This window comes from Globicephala melas, chromosome 1 (genome assembly GCF_963455315.2).
Source record: "Globicephala melas chromosome 1, mGloMel1.2, whole genome shotgun sequence".
Classification (NCBI taxonomy): Eukaryota; Metazoa; Chordata; class Mammalia; order Artiodactyla; family Delphinidae; genus Globicephala; species Globicephala melas.
Window position 1 is genome coordinate 155,567,045 of NC_083314.1, and position 18,746 is coordinate 155,585,790.

The window sequence follows — 18,746 nt, forward strand, 5'->3', positions numbered from 1 at the left end:
TGGAGAAAATACATGTGTTAAATAAGTTTCAGGGGGCTTCCCTGGTGGCGCAGTGATTGGGAGTCCACCTGCTGATGCAGGGGACACGGGTTTGTGCCCCGGTCTGGGAAGATCCCACATGCCGCGGAGCAGCTGGGCCTGTGAGCCATGGCCGCTGAGCCCGCGCATCTGGAGCCTGTGCTCCGCAACGGGAGAGGCCACAACGGTGAGAGGTCTGCGTACAGCAAAAGTTTCATGCAGGCATGAGTTACACTGCTGTTGGCTATGAGTTCAATGTTAATAAATCAATAATATAAATTAAATAAGGTATCTTTAAATGGAAGCACACATAAAACAAGGTTATGTATTGATCATATGTGACGAGAGGCTTGCAGGAACCTAACCTTGTATTTCCCCTAGGAGGAATGGATTCAATATAAGCTAATGCAGTGTTTGCAGTGACTATACAGAACATAACTACCACAAATTGAGTGTATTTGCAACAACTGATTTAAAGTTCCTTTTCTAGCAAGTCCAGCACCTGGGCATCCTAAGTTTCTGTTGGCTGCCTTTTTCCCTGTGTATGGACTACCATATTTCTTTATAATGATAAGTGGATATTTTAAATAATATATTGTGGCAACTCTGGAAATCAGAATCTTTCACCTCTTTGGGGTTTATTATTGTTACTGTTTGTTTAGTGACTTTTTGGGAATAATTCTGTAAAGCCTGTATTCTTTGTCATGTGTGGCCACTACAGTCTGCTTGGTTAGCTTAATTCAAGATGCTGAATATGTTGCTTAAATGCCTTGAACAAGCAATTCTCTCTGCTTTTGCCAAGCAGCTGTGTGTGTGTGTTGGGGAATCCTTTCAATATTTCAGAAGGCAGTTTAAAGCTCTAACCTGCCCTTCATTTCCTACTTGTGTGAAGCCTCAAGGTAACCAAGAGGTGAGGGATTAGAGCCTTCTCGGGTCATTCCTTGACAGACATACAGCACTATACATTTGTGTTACCTGCCAGAGTACTAGGAATATATCAGAGGTTTTCTAAGTCCTCTATGGACATCTTATACCCCAGTTTTTCTTTTTAATTTTTTTTGTCAGTCTTGTTAAGTCCAACTGGTAATTCCTCCTCAGACAACTGTCATGTTAAACAATTACCAATCATTATTTTTGATAAATGCCCCGGGACAGAACTTTTGGTAGAGTGAGCTCTGAGTCAAATAAAGACAAATCCTGAGAACACAGCTTTTCAGAAAGTTGCCAAGTAGGTCAAATAGTGACAATTCTGTGGGGATGGGCTTTTGCAGAGTTCCAAAACCATTCTGCTTCCTCGGGTGGCTGCTAGGCTGCTGGTTTTCAAGGTTACTGTGAAGCTAGGGAGAGGGAAATGAGAAGTAGAGCAAGTTAAAATGCCACCAAGCTCACTGTTCTGAGATTCATGCGTTTTTCTTGAATAAAACTTCCAGGATTATGGTAAGCCTTTAGTTAATTTCCAGAGTTCTACAAAGTTAATGCCCTCCACTCTCTGGTTTCAAATGCTGATAACTTGGAACTCAATTTCCAGCACAGGCCTTTCCCCAAGCCTCACATTGTGTGAATACTGTCTGCTGTTGCTCTCCTTTGTGTCTTTTCACCTCTGTATTCCCAGTGCCTAACACAGTCTCCAGTGAATATATATTAAATGACTGGAAGGCATGACTGTATTATTTCTTACAATAACATCCGAATCTAATATTATCTCAAAATAAAATGCCTAATTTCATTTAAAAAAGAAAAAAGATCACCTCAGCTATTGCAGAGAATGAATTTTGGGGACAAGAACAGATGCAGTTAGAAGGCTTTCACAATAATCAGCGAATTAAACAGCAATGGTATGACAGGTAGCCAACTGGCATAAGAGAAGGTAGGTAGAGATGGCTTATTTGTCTTCTTAAGTTATCTTCATGCTTAGGCTAACCAAGGTAAACTAGTATTCTGGCCAGTGCCATTACTGGAATATTTTAACATTTATCTTTCTCTAGAACTATGGTTTTCAATCTATTATTTTCCTGATCAGTTCTGGGGTATAATGCAAATAATTTGTTCCTAATAATGGATTTTAAAAAACAAGCTGGTAAATGGTTTTTTCAAAAAGGAATCAAAGTGGAAGTTATCCACATAATAAGATTTCTCTCACTTGCATCCCTGAGTAGGAGAAAGGGTGGAGTCAGTTAGCAAGCCTCCATTTCATGTAACCCTGGGTCTACTTTGGAGAGAATCATCCCTGTTAGGTTCATAGACATCACCTGGAAAAAAGGTTGTGCTTCTAAAAACCAAGTTTCTTTTAAACTGCAGCAATACCACAGACCAACACTATGATATTGAGCGGTCACTTGTATGTTTCCTAAAGATATAAATGGTCACTGATGCTTCTAGTTAAATCCTATGACTCTGAGTATCTGAGAGAAGCCTGAATTGTCCTACTGAATTCTTGAAAATGACTGTGTCTGACTAACTCTCCATGATGACCCCTCCAATATAATCATATATCAACCAAAACACCCACACATAACCCATGAAAGTAACAGCAGAGATGAGATCCAAATATATACTAAGTTTTAGGAAGATGTCTCTTCAAAGCTTTTTAAAAGAACTCTGCTTTCGGAGATAAAATATTTAAATAGGCAAATCTTCCACTTCTTCATAAAGGCTTCTACCTTTAGTGTATTTTCTGAAAGTACATCTCATTCACCATATGACCATAAGGATACATAAAGTAATATTATCGATTTTAATTTTAATTATACACTTTATTATTCCTTGTTCAGGATCCATCTTAATGTTCTTATTTAAGGTACATCTGGGGACTTCCCTGGTGGTGCATTGATTAAGAATCCGCCTGCCAATGCAGGGGACACGGGTTTGAGCTCTGGTCTGGTAAGATCCCGCATGCCGCAGAGCAACTAAGCCTGTGCACCACAACTACTGAAGCCTGCAGGCCTAGAGCCCTTGCTCTGCAACAAGAGAAGCCACCGCAATGAGAAGCCCGTGCACTGCAATAAACAGTAGTAGCCCCCTTTCGCCGCAACTAGAGGAAGCCCGCGCGTAGCAACGAAGACCCGACACAGCCAAAAATAAATACATAAATAAAAATGTAAAAAAAAGGTACACCTGGAATCTCTATGCTGTTGTTTACTGTTTCTTCTACTCCCAAACTGGATTCCTAATGGGTCCTGTTTAAGTGTCTTTGCTCTGTTTATCATTTATATACCTAGTGACTGTGTCAATTCCCAACAGTGTTAGACTGGTGAGTAAATCGGGTCCTGTTTGTCTTTTCCTTTCCTCATCAAGAGAAGAAGCAAGCCTTGTAACCACATCAAACACTGAAGATGCAGTTCATTCAGGGATCAAGACTGAAATGAACCACTTCTTTATCTGTGCCAAGAACTCTGCAGACAGATTTCTTGCTCTTCATAATAAGAGAAGTGCTTCATGTCTAAAACATCATTATCCTTTACACTATATGTGGGAAACTTGACCTTTGCAAAGATTTCCTCTTTCAGTAATAAAAAATATACACATAGGAAACATCCACTTGCGACACTAGGCCATGGCCAAGTCTGTAACTTTCCTTAAAATCCTTTCATATGTAGGGACTTCCCTGGCGGTCAGTGGTTAAAGACTCCACACTCCCAATGCAGGGGGCCCGGGATCGATCCCTGGTCAGGGAACTAGATCCCGCATGCCGCAACTAGGAGCTGGCACACTGCAGCTGGGGACCCCACACACCACAATAAAGATCCCTCGCGCGGCAACAAAGATCGCCTGTGCCATGGCTAAGACCTGGTGCAGCCAAATGAATGAATAAATAAATATTTTTTAAAAAATCCTTTCATATGTAAAGTGAATAACAGTGTCATCTCATCCAATTCTAAATAAGGTATTTACAACCTAGAACTTGAGGATTCCATGGAGTTCTAAATTTGGGGTTCTGAATTCTGGCTTTCAAGCTGACCCCATCAATTAATCTTAATTGTACGTGTTTGGCTAAATCTTCCCCAGCAGAGGTTTCCTATTACACATACCCATTATTGTGATACCCACAGGTGCCAAAATATAAGTACTTTTATTCCCAGTTGTTACTCAAGTTAATTTGACTCTTCTCCTGAACTCAGCTGAAGTAGATAGCAAATGTTGTGTATAACTTTGCTGCCTTAGAACATGTGCTGATTTTAAACTCCAATTAACGAACATCTAGTGATTCACTGGTCCTTTCCCAAAGCAAATTTTTAAAGATTTCTTTAATTCTGCTCTCACTTGCAAAAGAAAGCATCGCTGGATAAGAGACTAATTATGATGTTACCGGTGTTCCTTTTAAAATAATTTTATGATGTGTGCCCAATGTTGTCACATTGACATATTTAACAAATGAATCCCAATCATTATAAAAATATTTTAAGTTGCACCTATACATAAATGTATAACTATGAATGGAATGAAAATACCACCAAAATGTTTCCTGTTAGAACATGACTCATCAGTGTTTACCAACTAGAAGTAAGCTGTACAGTGTAAAGAGAGCTGGCCAGGGAGCCAGGAGATCTGTGTTCTAGCATGGGCTTGGACTTAATAATTAGCTTAATGAAGGTAGGGCCTTGGAAACATTACCTCTTGGCCTCAGTCTCACCATTGGTAAATCATGGAAGGTTAGACTAAATGATATTTAATGGTTTTAATACACTAGGAAATCTGAATCTTGCATAGCAAAGGTCAGCAAACATTTTTTGTAAACACCCAGACAGAAAATATTTTCAACTTTGCGGGCCAGATGGTCTTGGTTACAGCTATTCAGCTCCGCCATAGTAGAGCAAGACCAGTCATAAACAATAAACAAATAGGCGTGACTGTGTTCCAGTAGAACTTTATTTACAAAAACAAGTAGCTGGGTGGATTTGATCCACAGACCACAGTAAATCAGATCACATTTCCAATAACCCAGTTCCTTGCATTCTCCACAAATCTGTTGAAAGGAATTAATTCTATAACTTCAGGAAGAAATCCTGTTTTCTTGATTTGTTATTAATAAACCAGGAAAGATCCTGTACAAAGCATCCCATATCCTCCCTGTTCTCCCATACCCCCTTCTTCTTTGCCATTCTTGTCAGTAGCAGAGCAACCCCATTCTTCCAGTCTCCCAGGTCTTATGAGTCTCTTAAAGGGATCTCTGCACATTATCCCTTATTTTTGTCCTGTCAGCAAGTCCCATCCTTTCTCCTCTTGCTAACTCCAATCTCTTCTCCTAAATCTAATATATACTCTTTCTGTCTATGCTTCCTAAAACACTGTTTCAGTCATTTCACTTCCTATCTTCAAAACCTTCCTAATTTCTACTGCATTGAATCTAAGTTCAAATGCAGTAGAGTTTCCAAGGCCTTACTTTTCCCTATGCAACAGGTCTTATTTCTCACAAGACCTAAACATCCACTCTCTGCCCCAGGCAAGGTGTCCCCTAGTGGTTCCCTACAAAGTGCATATTCATTTCTGTGCCTTTACTACCACAGTCAGTTATCCCCAAACCATTCTTTCTACCCACCCAAACCCCACCATTATTTCAAGGTCCAACTCAAGGATCAATTTTTATAAAGCCTTATACGCCAGTCCACAAAGATATTCTCTACCTCTACACTTCTACAGAATTCAGAGGCACTATCGTATGGCTTAGTACTTATCTTCCTATTACTGTTTCTGGCAACCAAACTAGACCATGTACACCCTTATGTATTTGCCAATGCTTAATACAATGCTAAAAACAAAATAGGTTTTGAATAAACAAAGGTTGAGAGAGAGAGGAATCAAATCCAAGGTCTAGCATTTTTGCTTCTTCTGAATTCTTTTGGCATATATCAGGTGCTGAGAATAACCATTACTCCATCTTATTCTGGTTAAGCTTCCCAAACACATGATATTGCAGCTGTTATTAGAGGTAAGCAGTCTCCCATCTCCTTACCCTTCCCCATATTGCAAACAAATAAATTTACAGGCTTATATTTAGTCCCTACTATGTGGCTACGTATTTGTCTAGGATGTAGAGATACAGCAATGGACAAACTTATGTCCCTGTCCTTACAATGTTTTCAATCTAGTGGGGGGAAACAGAGAATAAGCAAATATTATGTCCAGAAATAGTGGTATGTACTATAAATAAAAACAGGTAGGTAAGGGGGCAGAGAGTGATGGGGGCCATTTTAGATGGATTTGTATATATTTATAATAATTGACAGGAGATATTTATTAAAGAAAAACAAGACTGAGTAGGGGGAGATAGGGTATTATTTTAGGTGGGACAGTGAGGAAGGACTCTCTGATATGGCAATATTAAGGAGAGTTGTGAATGATGTAAGGGAATGAGCTATCCAAACTATCTTGTGGCAGGGCATTCCAGGGAGTGATCTAACGCAAAACTCTAAGGTAGGAATATGTTTGGCTTGTTCAAAAAACAGTAGAGACAAGAGGGCTGGAGAGGAGTGAGCATTAAGCTGTACAAGATATAGTCAGAGGGCTTCCCCGGTGGTGCAGTGGCTGAGAGTCTGCCTGCTGATGCAGGGGACACGGGTTCGTGCCCCGGTCCAGGAAGATCCCACATGCCGTGGAGCGGCTGGGCCCGTGAGCCATGGCCGCTGAGCCTGCGCGTCCGGAGCCTGTGCTCTGCAATGGGAGAGGCCACAACAGTGAGAGGCCCGCATACCGCCAAAAAAAAAAAAAAAAAAAGCGATATAGTCAGAGATGGTTAGACAAGTAGCCAGGGGCCACGGCACACAGAATATAAAGACTTCTGGATTTATTCTGAGCATGACAGAAAGCTATTGAGTGGTTCTGATCAAGGAAGTGACATGGCCTGATTTACGTTTTAGAGATTATTCTGGCTACTTTGGGGAAAAATAAAATGTAGAAGGCAAGAGTGAAAGCAAGTACACCGTTCAAAGGCTTCTAGATTCATCTTTGTATCTCCAATGCCTAAGACAGCATATGACATACAGACACTTAGGTATACACCACCTAGAATAGTATTTATCATCCTATATCTTTAATATAATATTAGTGGTAGTACACCAAACTCAGGTTTGAATCTCAGCTTATCTACTTTAAGTTTTATAACCATGAACATATTACTTAATCTGAGCCTCACTTCCTTACCAAAATGGAGCTACCTAAGAGTTGTGAGAACTAAATGTGACAGTGTATACATAGCATTTAGCATAGTGCCTAATACATGGTAAAAGCTCAAAAAAGTGGTAGCTGGTTATTCTCTACCCACCTCCTCCCCCTCCAACAATGAGAATATAGTTGGAAGGCAATTGACTTCATTTATATTTATTCTTATATTTTTATTTCTTAACTATTGTCTTTTTTTTAAATTAATTTTTATTGGAGTATAGTTGTTTTACAATTGACTTCATTTAGAGGAAAGCTCATAAAAACAAAACAAAGCCCTAATACCAGGAATATCAGGAGCTTAGTTATGGACATGTTAAGTTTAAGATGCCATTAGCCATGCAAGTCGAGATGGTGATTAGGCAGTTGAATATATGAGTCTGGAGCTCAGAGGAGAGGACTGAGCTGGAGATAAAACATCTGGGATTCAGGCCATAATTGGCATTTAAGACCGTGAGCCTAAATGAGATCACCAAGGGAATACGTGTAAATAGAAAAGAGAGGACACAAAAAGAGTCCTAGAGTAATATAACATTCAATCATCAGAGGGAGGAGGAGGAAGAGCAAGTAGAAATGAGAAAGATCAATCAGCCAGGTAGATAGAAAACCAACAGAGTATAGTACCCTAGAAGACAAGTGGAAAAATCTGTTAAAAGTTTAAAAGACAGAGTTAATAAGTCAGATGGAGTAAGGTGAAAACTGGGAAGTCATCATTGGATTTTTTTCTTCCAGTTGTATTGAGATAATATTGACATACAGCACAGTATAAGTTTAAGGTGTACAGCATAATGATTTGACTTACATACATCTTGAGGCCATTATCACAATAAGTTTAGTGAGCATCCATCATCTAGTACAGACACAAAATTAAAGAGACAGAAAAAAAACTTTTTTCTTGTGATGGGAACTCTTAGGCTTGACTCTTTTAACAACTTTCATATGTAACACAGAGCAGTGTTAACTATATTTATCATGTTGTACATTACAATCCCGGTACTTACTTATTAACTAGAAGTTTGTACTTTCTGACTGCTTTCATCCAACTCCCCTTCACTCCACTCCTCACCTCTGGTAACCACAAATCTGATCTCTTTTTCTATGACATTGTTTGCTTTTGAAGTATAATTGACCTACAACAGTATGTTAGTTCCTGTTTCACAACACAGTGATTCAATGCTTCTATACATTTCAAACTGATCACCACAATAAGTCTAGTTATGCTATGTCACTATACAAAGATATTACATGGTTATTGACTATATTCCCCATACTATATATTTCATACACATGACTCATATATTTTGCAACTGGAAGTTTGTACCTCTTAATCTCACCCATCTATTTCTTTCCTCCTCCCTGCCCACTCTCCTCTGGCAAACACCTGTTTGTTCTCTGCATCTAGAACTCTGTTTCTATTTTAAGTTTGTTCACTTGTTTTGTTTATTTAGACTTCACATATAAATGAAATCATACAGTATTTGTCTTTCTCTGTCTGATTTATTTCACTTAGCATAATACCCTCTAGGTCCATCCATGGTGCAAAAGGCAAGATTTCATTCCTTTTTATGGCTGAGTAACATTCCATTGCATATATGTATACACACACAATGTGAGATATATATATATATATATATATCACATCTTCTTTATCCATTCATCAACTTAGGCTGCTTCACATCCTGGCTACTGTAAATAATGCTGCTATGAACATAGAGGTGCATATCTTTTCTAATAAGTGTTTTGGTTTTCTTCAGATAAATACCCAGGAGTAGAACTGCTGGATCGTAAGGTAGTTCTATTTTTAGTTTTTTTGAGGAACCTCCACACTGACTCCATAGTGGCTGTGCCAATTTACATTCCCACCACCATTCCCTTTTCTCCACATCCTCGCCAACACTTGTTATTTGTTGTCTTTTTGATAACAGCCATTCTGACAGGTGTGAGGTTATACCTCATTGTAGTTTCAATTCAAAGTTCCCTGATGGGGCTTCCCTGGTGGTGCAGTGGTTAAGAATCCACTGCCAATGCAGGGGACATGGGTTCGAGTCCTGGTCTGGGAAGATCCCACATGCCATGGAGCAACTAAGCCCATGCGCCACAACATCATTTACTGAAGAGGCTGCCTTTTCCCCACTGTATATTTTTGCCTCCTTTGTCATAGATTAATTGACCATATATGTGTGGGTTAATTTCTGGGCTCTCTATTCTGCTCCACTGATTCAGGTGTCTTTTTTTGTGCCAGTACCACACTGTTTCGATTACTGTGGCTTTGTAGTATAGTCTGAAGTCAGGGAACATGATACCTCCAGCTTTGTTCTTCTTTCTCAAGATTGGTTTGGCTACTCGGGATCTTTCATATTTCCATACAAATGTTAGAATTCTTTGTTCTAGTCCTATGAAAAGTGCCACTGGCATTTGATAGGGTTTGCACTTTATCTGTAGATTGCCTTGGGTATGGTCATTTTAACAATATTAATTCTTCCAATCCATGAACACAGTATATCGTTCCACCTGTTTGTGTCATCTTCAATTTCTTTCACTGGTATCTTACAGTTTTTGGAGTACAGGTATTTTCTTCCATAGTTAGATTTATTCCTAGGTACTTTACTCTTTTTGATGCAATTGTAAATGGGATTGTTTTCTTAATTTCTCTGATAGTTCACGTTAGTGTAGAGAAGTGCAACAGATTTTGTATCCTGCAACTTTACCAAACTCATTGATGAGCTCTTCTAGTTTTTTGGTGGTGTCTTTAGGATTTTCTACATATAATATCATGTCATCAGCAAACAGTGACAGTTTTGCTACTTCCTTTCCAATTTGGATTCTTTTTATTTCTTTTTCTTGTCTGACTGCCTTGGCTAGGACTTCCAACACTATGTTGAATAAAAGTGGTGAGAGTGAACATCCTTGTCTCATTCGTGATCTTAGAGGAAATGCTTTCAGCTTTCCACCACTGAGTATGATGTTAGCTGTGGGCTTGTCAGATATGGCCCTTGTTATGTTGAGGTATGTTCCCTCTATACACACTTTTTTAGAGTTTTTATCATACATGGATGTTGCATTCTGCCAAAAGCCTTTTCTGCATCTATTAAGATAAACATATAATTTTTATTCTTCAATTTAATGTGGTGTGTCACACTGATTGATTTGTGAATACTGAACCATACGTGCATCCCTGGGATAAATCCCACTTGATCATGGTGCATGATACTTTTAATGTATTGTTGAATTCAGTTTGCTAATGTTTTGTTGGGAATTTTTACATGTATGTTCATCAGTGGTATTAGCCTGTAATTTTCTTTTTTTGTGCTGTCTTTATCTGATTTTAGTATCAGGGTGATGCTGGCCTCATGTAATGAGTTTGAAGTATTCTTTCCTCTACAAGTTTTTGGAACAGTTTGAGAAGGATAGGTGTTAACTCTTCTCTAAATGTTTGGTAAATTCAACTGTGAAGCCATCTGGTCCTGGACTTTTGTTTGTTAGGAGTTTTTTAAATTACTGATTCAATTTCATTACTGGTAATTAGTCTGTTCATGTTTTCTATTTCTTCCTGGTTCAGTCTTGGGAGATGGTAAATTTCTAGGAATTTGTCCATTTTTTCCAGATTGTCCATTTTATTGGCATATAGCTGTCTGTAGTAATTTTTTATGATCTTTTGTATTTCTCTGGTGTCAGTTGTGACTTCTTTTCCATATCTGAATTTACTGATTTGGGCCTTCTTCTTTTCTTGATGAGTCTAGCTACAAGTTATCAATTTTGTTTTTTTTCCCCCAAAGAACCAGCTCATTGAAAGTTTCACTGATCTTTTCTATTGTTTTTTTAATCTCCATTTCATTTATTTATTTATTTTTATTTTGGTTGTGCCGGGTCTTAGTTGCTGCAGGTGGGCTCCTCAGTTTCAGCTCGTGGGCTTCTTAGCTGCAGCACATGAACTCTTAGTTGCGGCATGCATGTGGGATCTAGATCCCTGACCAGGGATCAAACCTGCATCCCCTGCATTGGAAGGCAGATTCTTAACTACTATGCCACCAGGGAAGTCCCTCATTTATTTCCCCTCTGATTCTTTACAATTTCTTCCCTACTACTAACTTTGGGTTTTGTTGGGTTTTGTTTTAGTTCCTTCAGGTGTAAGGTCAGGTTGTTTATTTGAGATTTTTCTTCTTTCCTGAGGATGTTATAAACCTCCCTCTTAGAACTACTTTTGCAGGTGGATTTAGTGATGTGGTGGACTGGCACAAGTCAATGCCATATTAGAATACGTTCAAGGAGAAAAATGTTAAACAGTAAATTCAGACGATGGTTCAAGAAATTACACTGAAAGGGCAGGAGAGAAATGGGGTGGTAGCTGGAAGAAGAAGTCTTTCTCTTTTAAAAATGGAAGAAATAACAGCATAAATGCTGATGAGATAGTGACAGCAGAGGGGGAAATTGATAAATGCAGTAGAGAAAGGGAAAACTGCTGCAGCACTATACTTGAGGGGGCAAGTGCAGACGGGATCTGATACTGAAGTCAAGGGGATTGTTGGCCTTAGCAGGGGAAAACAGATACAGTTTATCCTTAGTAACAGAAGAGAAGGTGTAAATGCATAAATGCAGGTAGGTGAATAGATGTCATGGAAATTCTCTTCCAACTGTCCCAGTTTCCTCAGAGAAATAGGAAGAAAGTTCATCAGTGGAGACAGAGATGGGACAGAAGGTATTGTAGTATAGGTTTAAAGAAAAAGGAAAAAGCATGAAATAGTAATCTAAGGGAGTAGGAGAGTGAATGAACTCAAGAAACACAGTGTGACTGAATTAAAGTAAAATCAGTTGCCAGGTTATTCTCCACCTAAGTTTGGCCCCACTGGTGCAGGTAAAGATACAAAACAGGTGGAGATGAAGGGATAATGAGGATACAGGTTAGTCAAAGAAGTACAATTAAGGGAGAGACCAGCAGAGGAATTGAGGGTGTATGCAAAGGAGTGCTAATAATGATTGACTATGGAAAAGCAGAGTAAGGAGAGTGAAAAGCTGATCAGACTGATAGACTGTTGGTCCTGGTGGAGTCTGAATATTAAAGGGAGTGAAGTGGAAAGGTGGAGATGTATTCATGGCTTCTGAAGTCCTACACCTTTCTGCTTAGAGTTAAATATATAAACTAACTTAAATAAAGTTAACTGCCATTCTCTTTAGTTTATCTCTTGACACCAGTATTAATAATTTCCACATTTCCCAGAGAGAAATCATTAGTTTAAGAAGAAAAAGCAACTTTCATATTTAAAGATTTCAAAGCAAACCATCACCCAAATATATAAACATTCATCTGCATATTCTTTAATTATCTACTTTTCAAATCCACCTACAAGACATAACTTTATATCCAATCTGTTGAACAGTTAAATATACAATTAAAATGGTACTTTTCATAGCCTGAAAGAAAATGAGTCTTGGGAATTTCAGCCTGGCATACAACAATTATTAAAATCTATTAAATTCATAGTTAGTGTGAATGACAACAGCAGTTATTTGCTTTACTTACCTCCTTAATAGCATCTTCATTAGGAAGAATGGAACATAAGCACGTCATATAGGCTTGCTGAAAAGATGACACATTTGAAATTTCTTTAGATTCTGCACATAGTTTTGATAAAGCAGTAGCCTGGGGGATGCAGTTAGATTTCAACAAATGTTTTATTCGCATTTGCAGAAAGAAAGGTCCTTCTTGTGCAATCAATTTATTGACTAGAAAAAAGGAAAAATAAAACAGTTTGATAACATACCACATTACATGTCAAGGTTGTAAAGATGAAAGTTTGATATCTTCTGTTGTTGCTTATTTTTAGTGGACAAAAAGTCAGCTGATATAACTGGAAGTTTATTCTGATCTCAGTACTCATCTAACAGAGCAAAGAGCAAAATTAATGTTGCTAATTATTCCCACATTACTTAGTTTTATTTTGAACACCATACCTTTTAAAAAAGCTACTACTAACATTTCATCAAAATTCATTCTTTCACCTTCTCCTCCCTCACTTTCTTATAAGGATAGTAAGGAACAATGAAATGAACTATAAACTTAAGTACAAGGCAAAAAGGCAAGTATCCTGTGTAATATTAACAACTACCACTTGTACACTTACGAGGTACCAAGCTTTAAGCTGATTGTTTTTATATACCTCTCATTTATTCTTCACACCACCACCAAGGCAAGTATTGTTATCCCCAGTTTAAGGTTAGGAAAATTAATACTCAGAGAAATTAGGTAACTTGCCAAGGATTCCAAAGCCAGTGGTGGTCTTTCCTCTAAACCAGGCATTTCTCAAAGTGTGTTCCACCGACCAAAAGACCTGAGAGATAGTCCTAGAAAAAAAAAGGATTCCTTGGTCAAATCTCTGAACAGTCCTGCAATGAAGAAAACTGTTCACTTTTATTTAACCCAAGGTTTCCCAAACTGATTTGACCAGAGAACCCTTTTACACATATCATTAGCACAACGTAAAATCTACGTTCCTGGTTCAGTACACACTTTGGAAAATGCTGCTCTGAGCAGTACTCAATATTAAGCACCTGAACACAGATTTGTACAGTGTTCTGGACAAGCCCTCGATTTACAAATAGTAAATACTTAACAAGTGTGTGGCATCGTTACACAGTATTATTTAAAGAACAGAGGTGGGAATATACATGTCAAGATGAGTGGCAAGCAAACAAACTGCTTTAGGTGGTTCACCTAAAACGGTGTTCCTTAAACTCAAAAGTGCCTTCTGAATCACCAGGGGAATTGTAGTAGAATGCAGATGCTAATTCAGTAGGTCTGGGATGGGACCTGAGACTGTGCTTTTCTAATAAGCCTCTCAGGTAATAGCCATGCTACTAGGTCTACAGGCCACATGTGGAATAGAAATCATTAATATTAATGATAAACCACCAGGACGGTGGGGAGGGGAGGGAGAGACCACTGGCCCAATCTTAACTACACATCAGAATCAACTGTAGAGATTTAAAAATTCTCTTTTGTAAAAAAATGGGTAACACCATATATGCAAACGACACAAAATTCAAAAGGCACACCAAAAGGTATACAGTTAAAAGTTGTCTCCCTCCTACTCTGACTCCAGTCCCCTAGTCTCTCTCCCCAAGAAACAATAATCATTTCCCATTTTTTGTTTATCCTTCCAGAAACATTCTTAGTACAGAAGACGTATTTCTTTTCCCACTTACTATATCATACAGGTCATTCTATCACATCACTGTACATTGAGAGCTACCTCAATACTTTTAACAAATAAGCATTGTTCCACTGTAGGGATATAATTAATTTAACCAATCCCCTCCTGATACACTTGCAAGTTGTTTCCAATCTTTGACAACTGTCAATAATGCTACAATCTACAGTCCTGTACAAAGGCCATTTCACACATGCACGACTGTATCTATAGCAAAAATTCCTAGAAGTGAAATTACTGCCAAATTAATCTCCAGAGATTGTACCAATTTACACTCCCAGCACTTATAGGTGGAAGGTGCCTGTTTCCTGTGGCACTTCAAAAAGGTCTGTATTCCAGAGCTCCAACCCTGGAGATTTTGATTTAGCAGGTAGTGCCTGGACCTTGGGGGTGTGTGTGTGTGTTTTGGTTTTAAATTCCATAGATACTCTAATACACAGTCAAGGTCAAAAGGCATGGACAGAAAATAGATCATTTGCATTTGGACTTTTCTCTATTTTAGTCCCACAAGCACTAAATCCCACAAAATGAACTCACAATCATATCTCAAATAGCTCCTTGTTCCTTACTTCTATTTTCAGTAATGGTATTCTCTCAATCATAAAGAAATGAAATTTTGGCATTATCCTTCCTTGCCAACTCCTTTCCTAAGGAAATCAACTTAGTTACTGTGTCCTAGCAATTATTTTTAAAATTCTCTCCAACCTAGTTCCTCCATATTATTTCCTGCCACATCTGTCCCCTACATCCTAAACTGCCTAATATCAGATTATGCTCTATTTATCTGCTCTACCAACTTGTATGCATTTTCACAAATCTCACACCTGAAAACAGGCACGTTATCTATACAAGCCACTCCCTTCTAAATTCCCACAGCATTTTACTTCTTTTGCCACACTTAGTTTTCTCTTTAAGTACAGTAATAAATGATTAGAGTGTATGAAGGTTAAGATCTCAGGTTGTGGAATCACAAAACTGAGGCTGAATCATGACTCTCACATATACTAGCTGTGAAGCCCTTGGAAATTAGTAGACCTGTCTGAGCCTCAAGTTTCTTCATCTATGAAAAGGTTAGTAATATCTACCCCAAAGAGATGAAAGAATCATAAATGAAATACCGGAATGCAAGTAAGACACGAAGCACAGGGCCAGTGCAGAGTAAATGCTCAATACTACTTGCTATTATTTGTCCCTGATATCCCCCTTATTACACTGTCAGCAATTTGTGTACAAATACCATGCCTTGTTAACTTTTGTATTCCCTACAGCGCTAAGCACAATGCTTTATATATTACAGATGTTTAATAAAACCATGTATTTAGCAACCAATGGTTATCACTTTAGTCAATCAAAAACTTTTAGATACCTCCTCATCTGGGCCCAGATCCTGCCTCCACAGTTTTAACTACACGGCCTTGGGCATGTGTAATCTCTTGCCTGTTTAATGGATTACAGGAGATAGAAAACACTAATACTGTGTCCATCACACAGCAGGCACTCTATAAATTGTAGCTATTATTTCTATGAGGTAAAACTATTTTACTCAACATATTACAGCCACAGTTAAACCACTATATCAATTTTTAACACACAGATCAGACTTGCATTTTAAAAATCATTTTAAGTTATGTTAAAATCAATACTTAACTGTATTTTTAAAAAGGAAATCCATACATACTTTCAATATTTAAAATGACACAATGAAGTGTACACTAAGATGTCTCACTCCCAACTGTGATCCTTTCTGTATATTATTTTTTCTAAACATTTTAATACAAAAAAAATGTTTAATCATATACCCTCTCCTCCATCTAGGTTCAACAATTGAACTGTTTTGCCATATTTCTTTATCTAGCTTTTCTTTTTCTCAGCCACTTAAAAGTAAGGTGCAAACATCATGACAGTTTACCTCATATATACTTCAACATGTAAAAAATGGTAACATTTAAGGTCCAGCTAAAAATTTTGTTTTCTTTTTTAACAGAAGAGAGTGTTTTTGTTTTTACTGAAGGCTCAGGTGGCACATGATAATTCATAAAATGGCTTCAGAGGTAGGTAGTTGAAGGGAAAAAATGAACTGGGGTGGGAAAGAAAAACCACCAGGAAGAAGTAAGAGCTGGCTGGTTCCTTCTCAGCTTGATTTAGGGGAGGAAGTTAGTACCTCTGAACAATTAGGATGGATCTCTGCCTTCAACCCTTGGTAGGGGAGAGAAAAAAAAGAACAAAAGGCTGCTGCTTTGGCCCTCCTGAGTCTCAAGAAAAATGGGGAAAAGCCAGTGCTTTGATGTCATGAATTAAGGGGGGAAGGAGGGTGCTGGGTAGGGCACAGGTCAGCTGGAAAAACTAGCAGATACCAGATGGTAGCTCTGGGTTTCCTCTAGTTGGAACCACTCTAGTACAGTGGAAGGGGGGTCTCCAAGGTTGATGGGCCTGAGGTCTTTAGGGCTGTGGGCTGCTGCCATCACCGTTGGAACCAGGGGTGGTTTGTGGGCACTGGGGCTCAAGTCAGGAACCATCAGTGGGGCTGGGCTTGGTCTTGCCAGCCCTATGTTTTGTGGTAGGCTGCTGGGGTGACCTGAGGTAGAAAGGTGTTTGATACCTGGGTGGGAGGATCTGCTCATTTCCCTGACGATCATGGCAGGCAGAAGTGTCAACAATTGGCACTTATTACGTACTTCAGTAATAACTGTTTTTTGGTGGGGACGGGGTTACAAAATTCAAGAATTTGTGGCAGGAAAAATAAAATTCTTATACACTTTTTTTTTAATTCAAAAAACTAAACCAAAAAGCATTTATTGAGTTACTTGGGAGGCTAAACACTTTGTACTTTTATGCTTCTGATTACTATGTTATTGAAAAAAGGCAATTAATGAAATGATAGTCACTGCTTTCTAGCATCAAATATGTTGATATCTGGGCTGCAAGGGCAATGGAGCTATAAAGGAGGCTTTCTAAATCTGTTGACCTGAAATTAGTAAGGGCCAGTTGCAGAAGTAAGCAGGCAACAGGCTGCCCACCACTTATGCTGTGGTTCTCAGAAAAATTCCTTACATATGTAGGTAACCTATACCCATTCAGTTTATAGATAGTGGGTACTTAACTTAATCTTTATTGAATATATAGGATACCATGGGATATTAGGTAAACAGTGCTTCTCCCCATTTCTTGATTTTTTCTATGTGAAAAGAAATTGAGTACTGTTAACTCCTAGGGTGGGAGGGATATATTTGATTAGTACGTTGGGGAAAATAAATTGGGGACATTTAATGCAACTCCATCTTTTCCCTCTGGGGCTTGGGCCTATCTACAAAGGTCATGCATTCTTCACTCCTGGAGCCTTATCTGGACTGGGATCTGCCTAATTCTGGGATCCTTTTGCAACTATTTGGCCCTGTCCTCTAACAACTTTTAATAATAATAAAGGCAATAATTTAGCCTCCACCTGCCTATATTTACAAAAGGATGCCATTTACTGGGAACCTCAACAGAAAACAATAAATAGCAATCTATTTTCTATTTAACAGCTATTCTCCTTATTCATTTTTTTTCTTGTCCGTGTAACTGATAAGCAGTAGAATTATCAGAGGAAAGGGACCAAGAGAAAATCTAAACACTCTTATTATCAATCTTCTGACTATACAGAAAAACCCAAACAGCATGTATACAATAATAGGTGATCAAACTTGGTGAATGAATAAGCTAACTGTAATATTTTAAGATATCAACATTCAAAAGGCCTGTCCTGAGAACTGAACTAAAGATCTATAAAAAATGGGACGTCCCTGGTGGCGCAGTGGTTAAGAATCCACCTGCCAATGCAGGGGACACAAGTTCGAGCCCTGGTCTGGGAAGATCCCACATGCCGTGGAGCAACTAAGCCCGTGCACCACAACTACTGAGCCTGTGCTCTAGAGCTCGCGAGCCACAACTGCTGAGCCTCCGTGCCGCAACTACTGAAGCCCGCATGCCTAGAGCCTGTGCTCTGCAACAAGAGAAGCCACCACAATGAGAAGCCCATGCACCGTAAAGAAGAGTAGCCCCTGCTCGCCGCAACTAGAGAAAGCCCGCGCGCAGCAACAAAGATCCAATGCAGCCAAAAATAAATTTAAAAAAAAATTTTTAATAAAATAAAAATTAAAAAAAGATCTATCTAAAGTGTAAATAAAAACTGTTCTGAAACTCATTCTTATCCCAGAAACATACTTAACAGAATGTGATCCTTTTTTTAACTTTCCACTAACTTAAAGCAAATGAAATCATAATTGTTGGACATATAAAATGAGATATTTTGTGTGTCTAAAATGCAAATGTCAACTATGTCAACTCAAACCCATAAATCTTCTGGACTTAAACTGACAACTTTGTAAG

General features: G+C 38.5%; 1 protein-coding gene across 1 annotated transcript in view; it reads right to left on the reverse strand.

The window, feature by feature from the left end:
• RLF (RLF zinc finger) overlaps positions 1-18,746 on the reverse strand; it is an 82,778-nt gene that overhangs the window by 26,434 nt on the left and 37,598 nt on the right. The window contains exon 5 of the mRNA XM_030868067.2: positions 12,692-12,894. Coding sequence (XP_030723927.1) covers positions 12,692-12,894 — 203 coding nt within the window. The remainder of the gene's footprint in view (positions 1-12,691; positions 12,895-18,746) is intronic.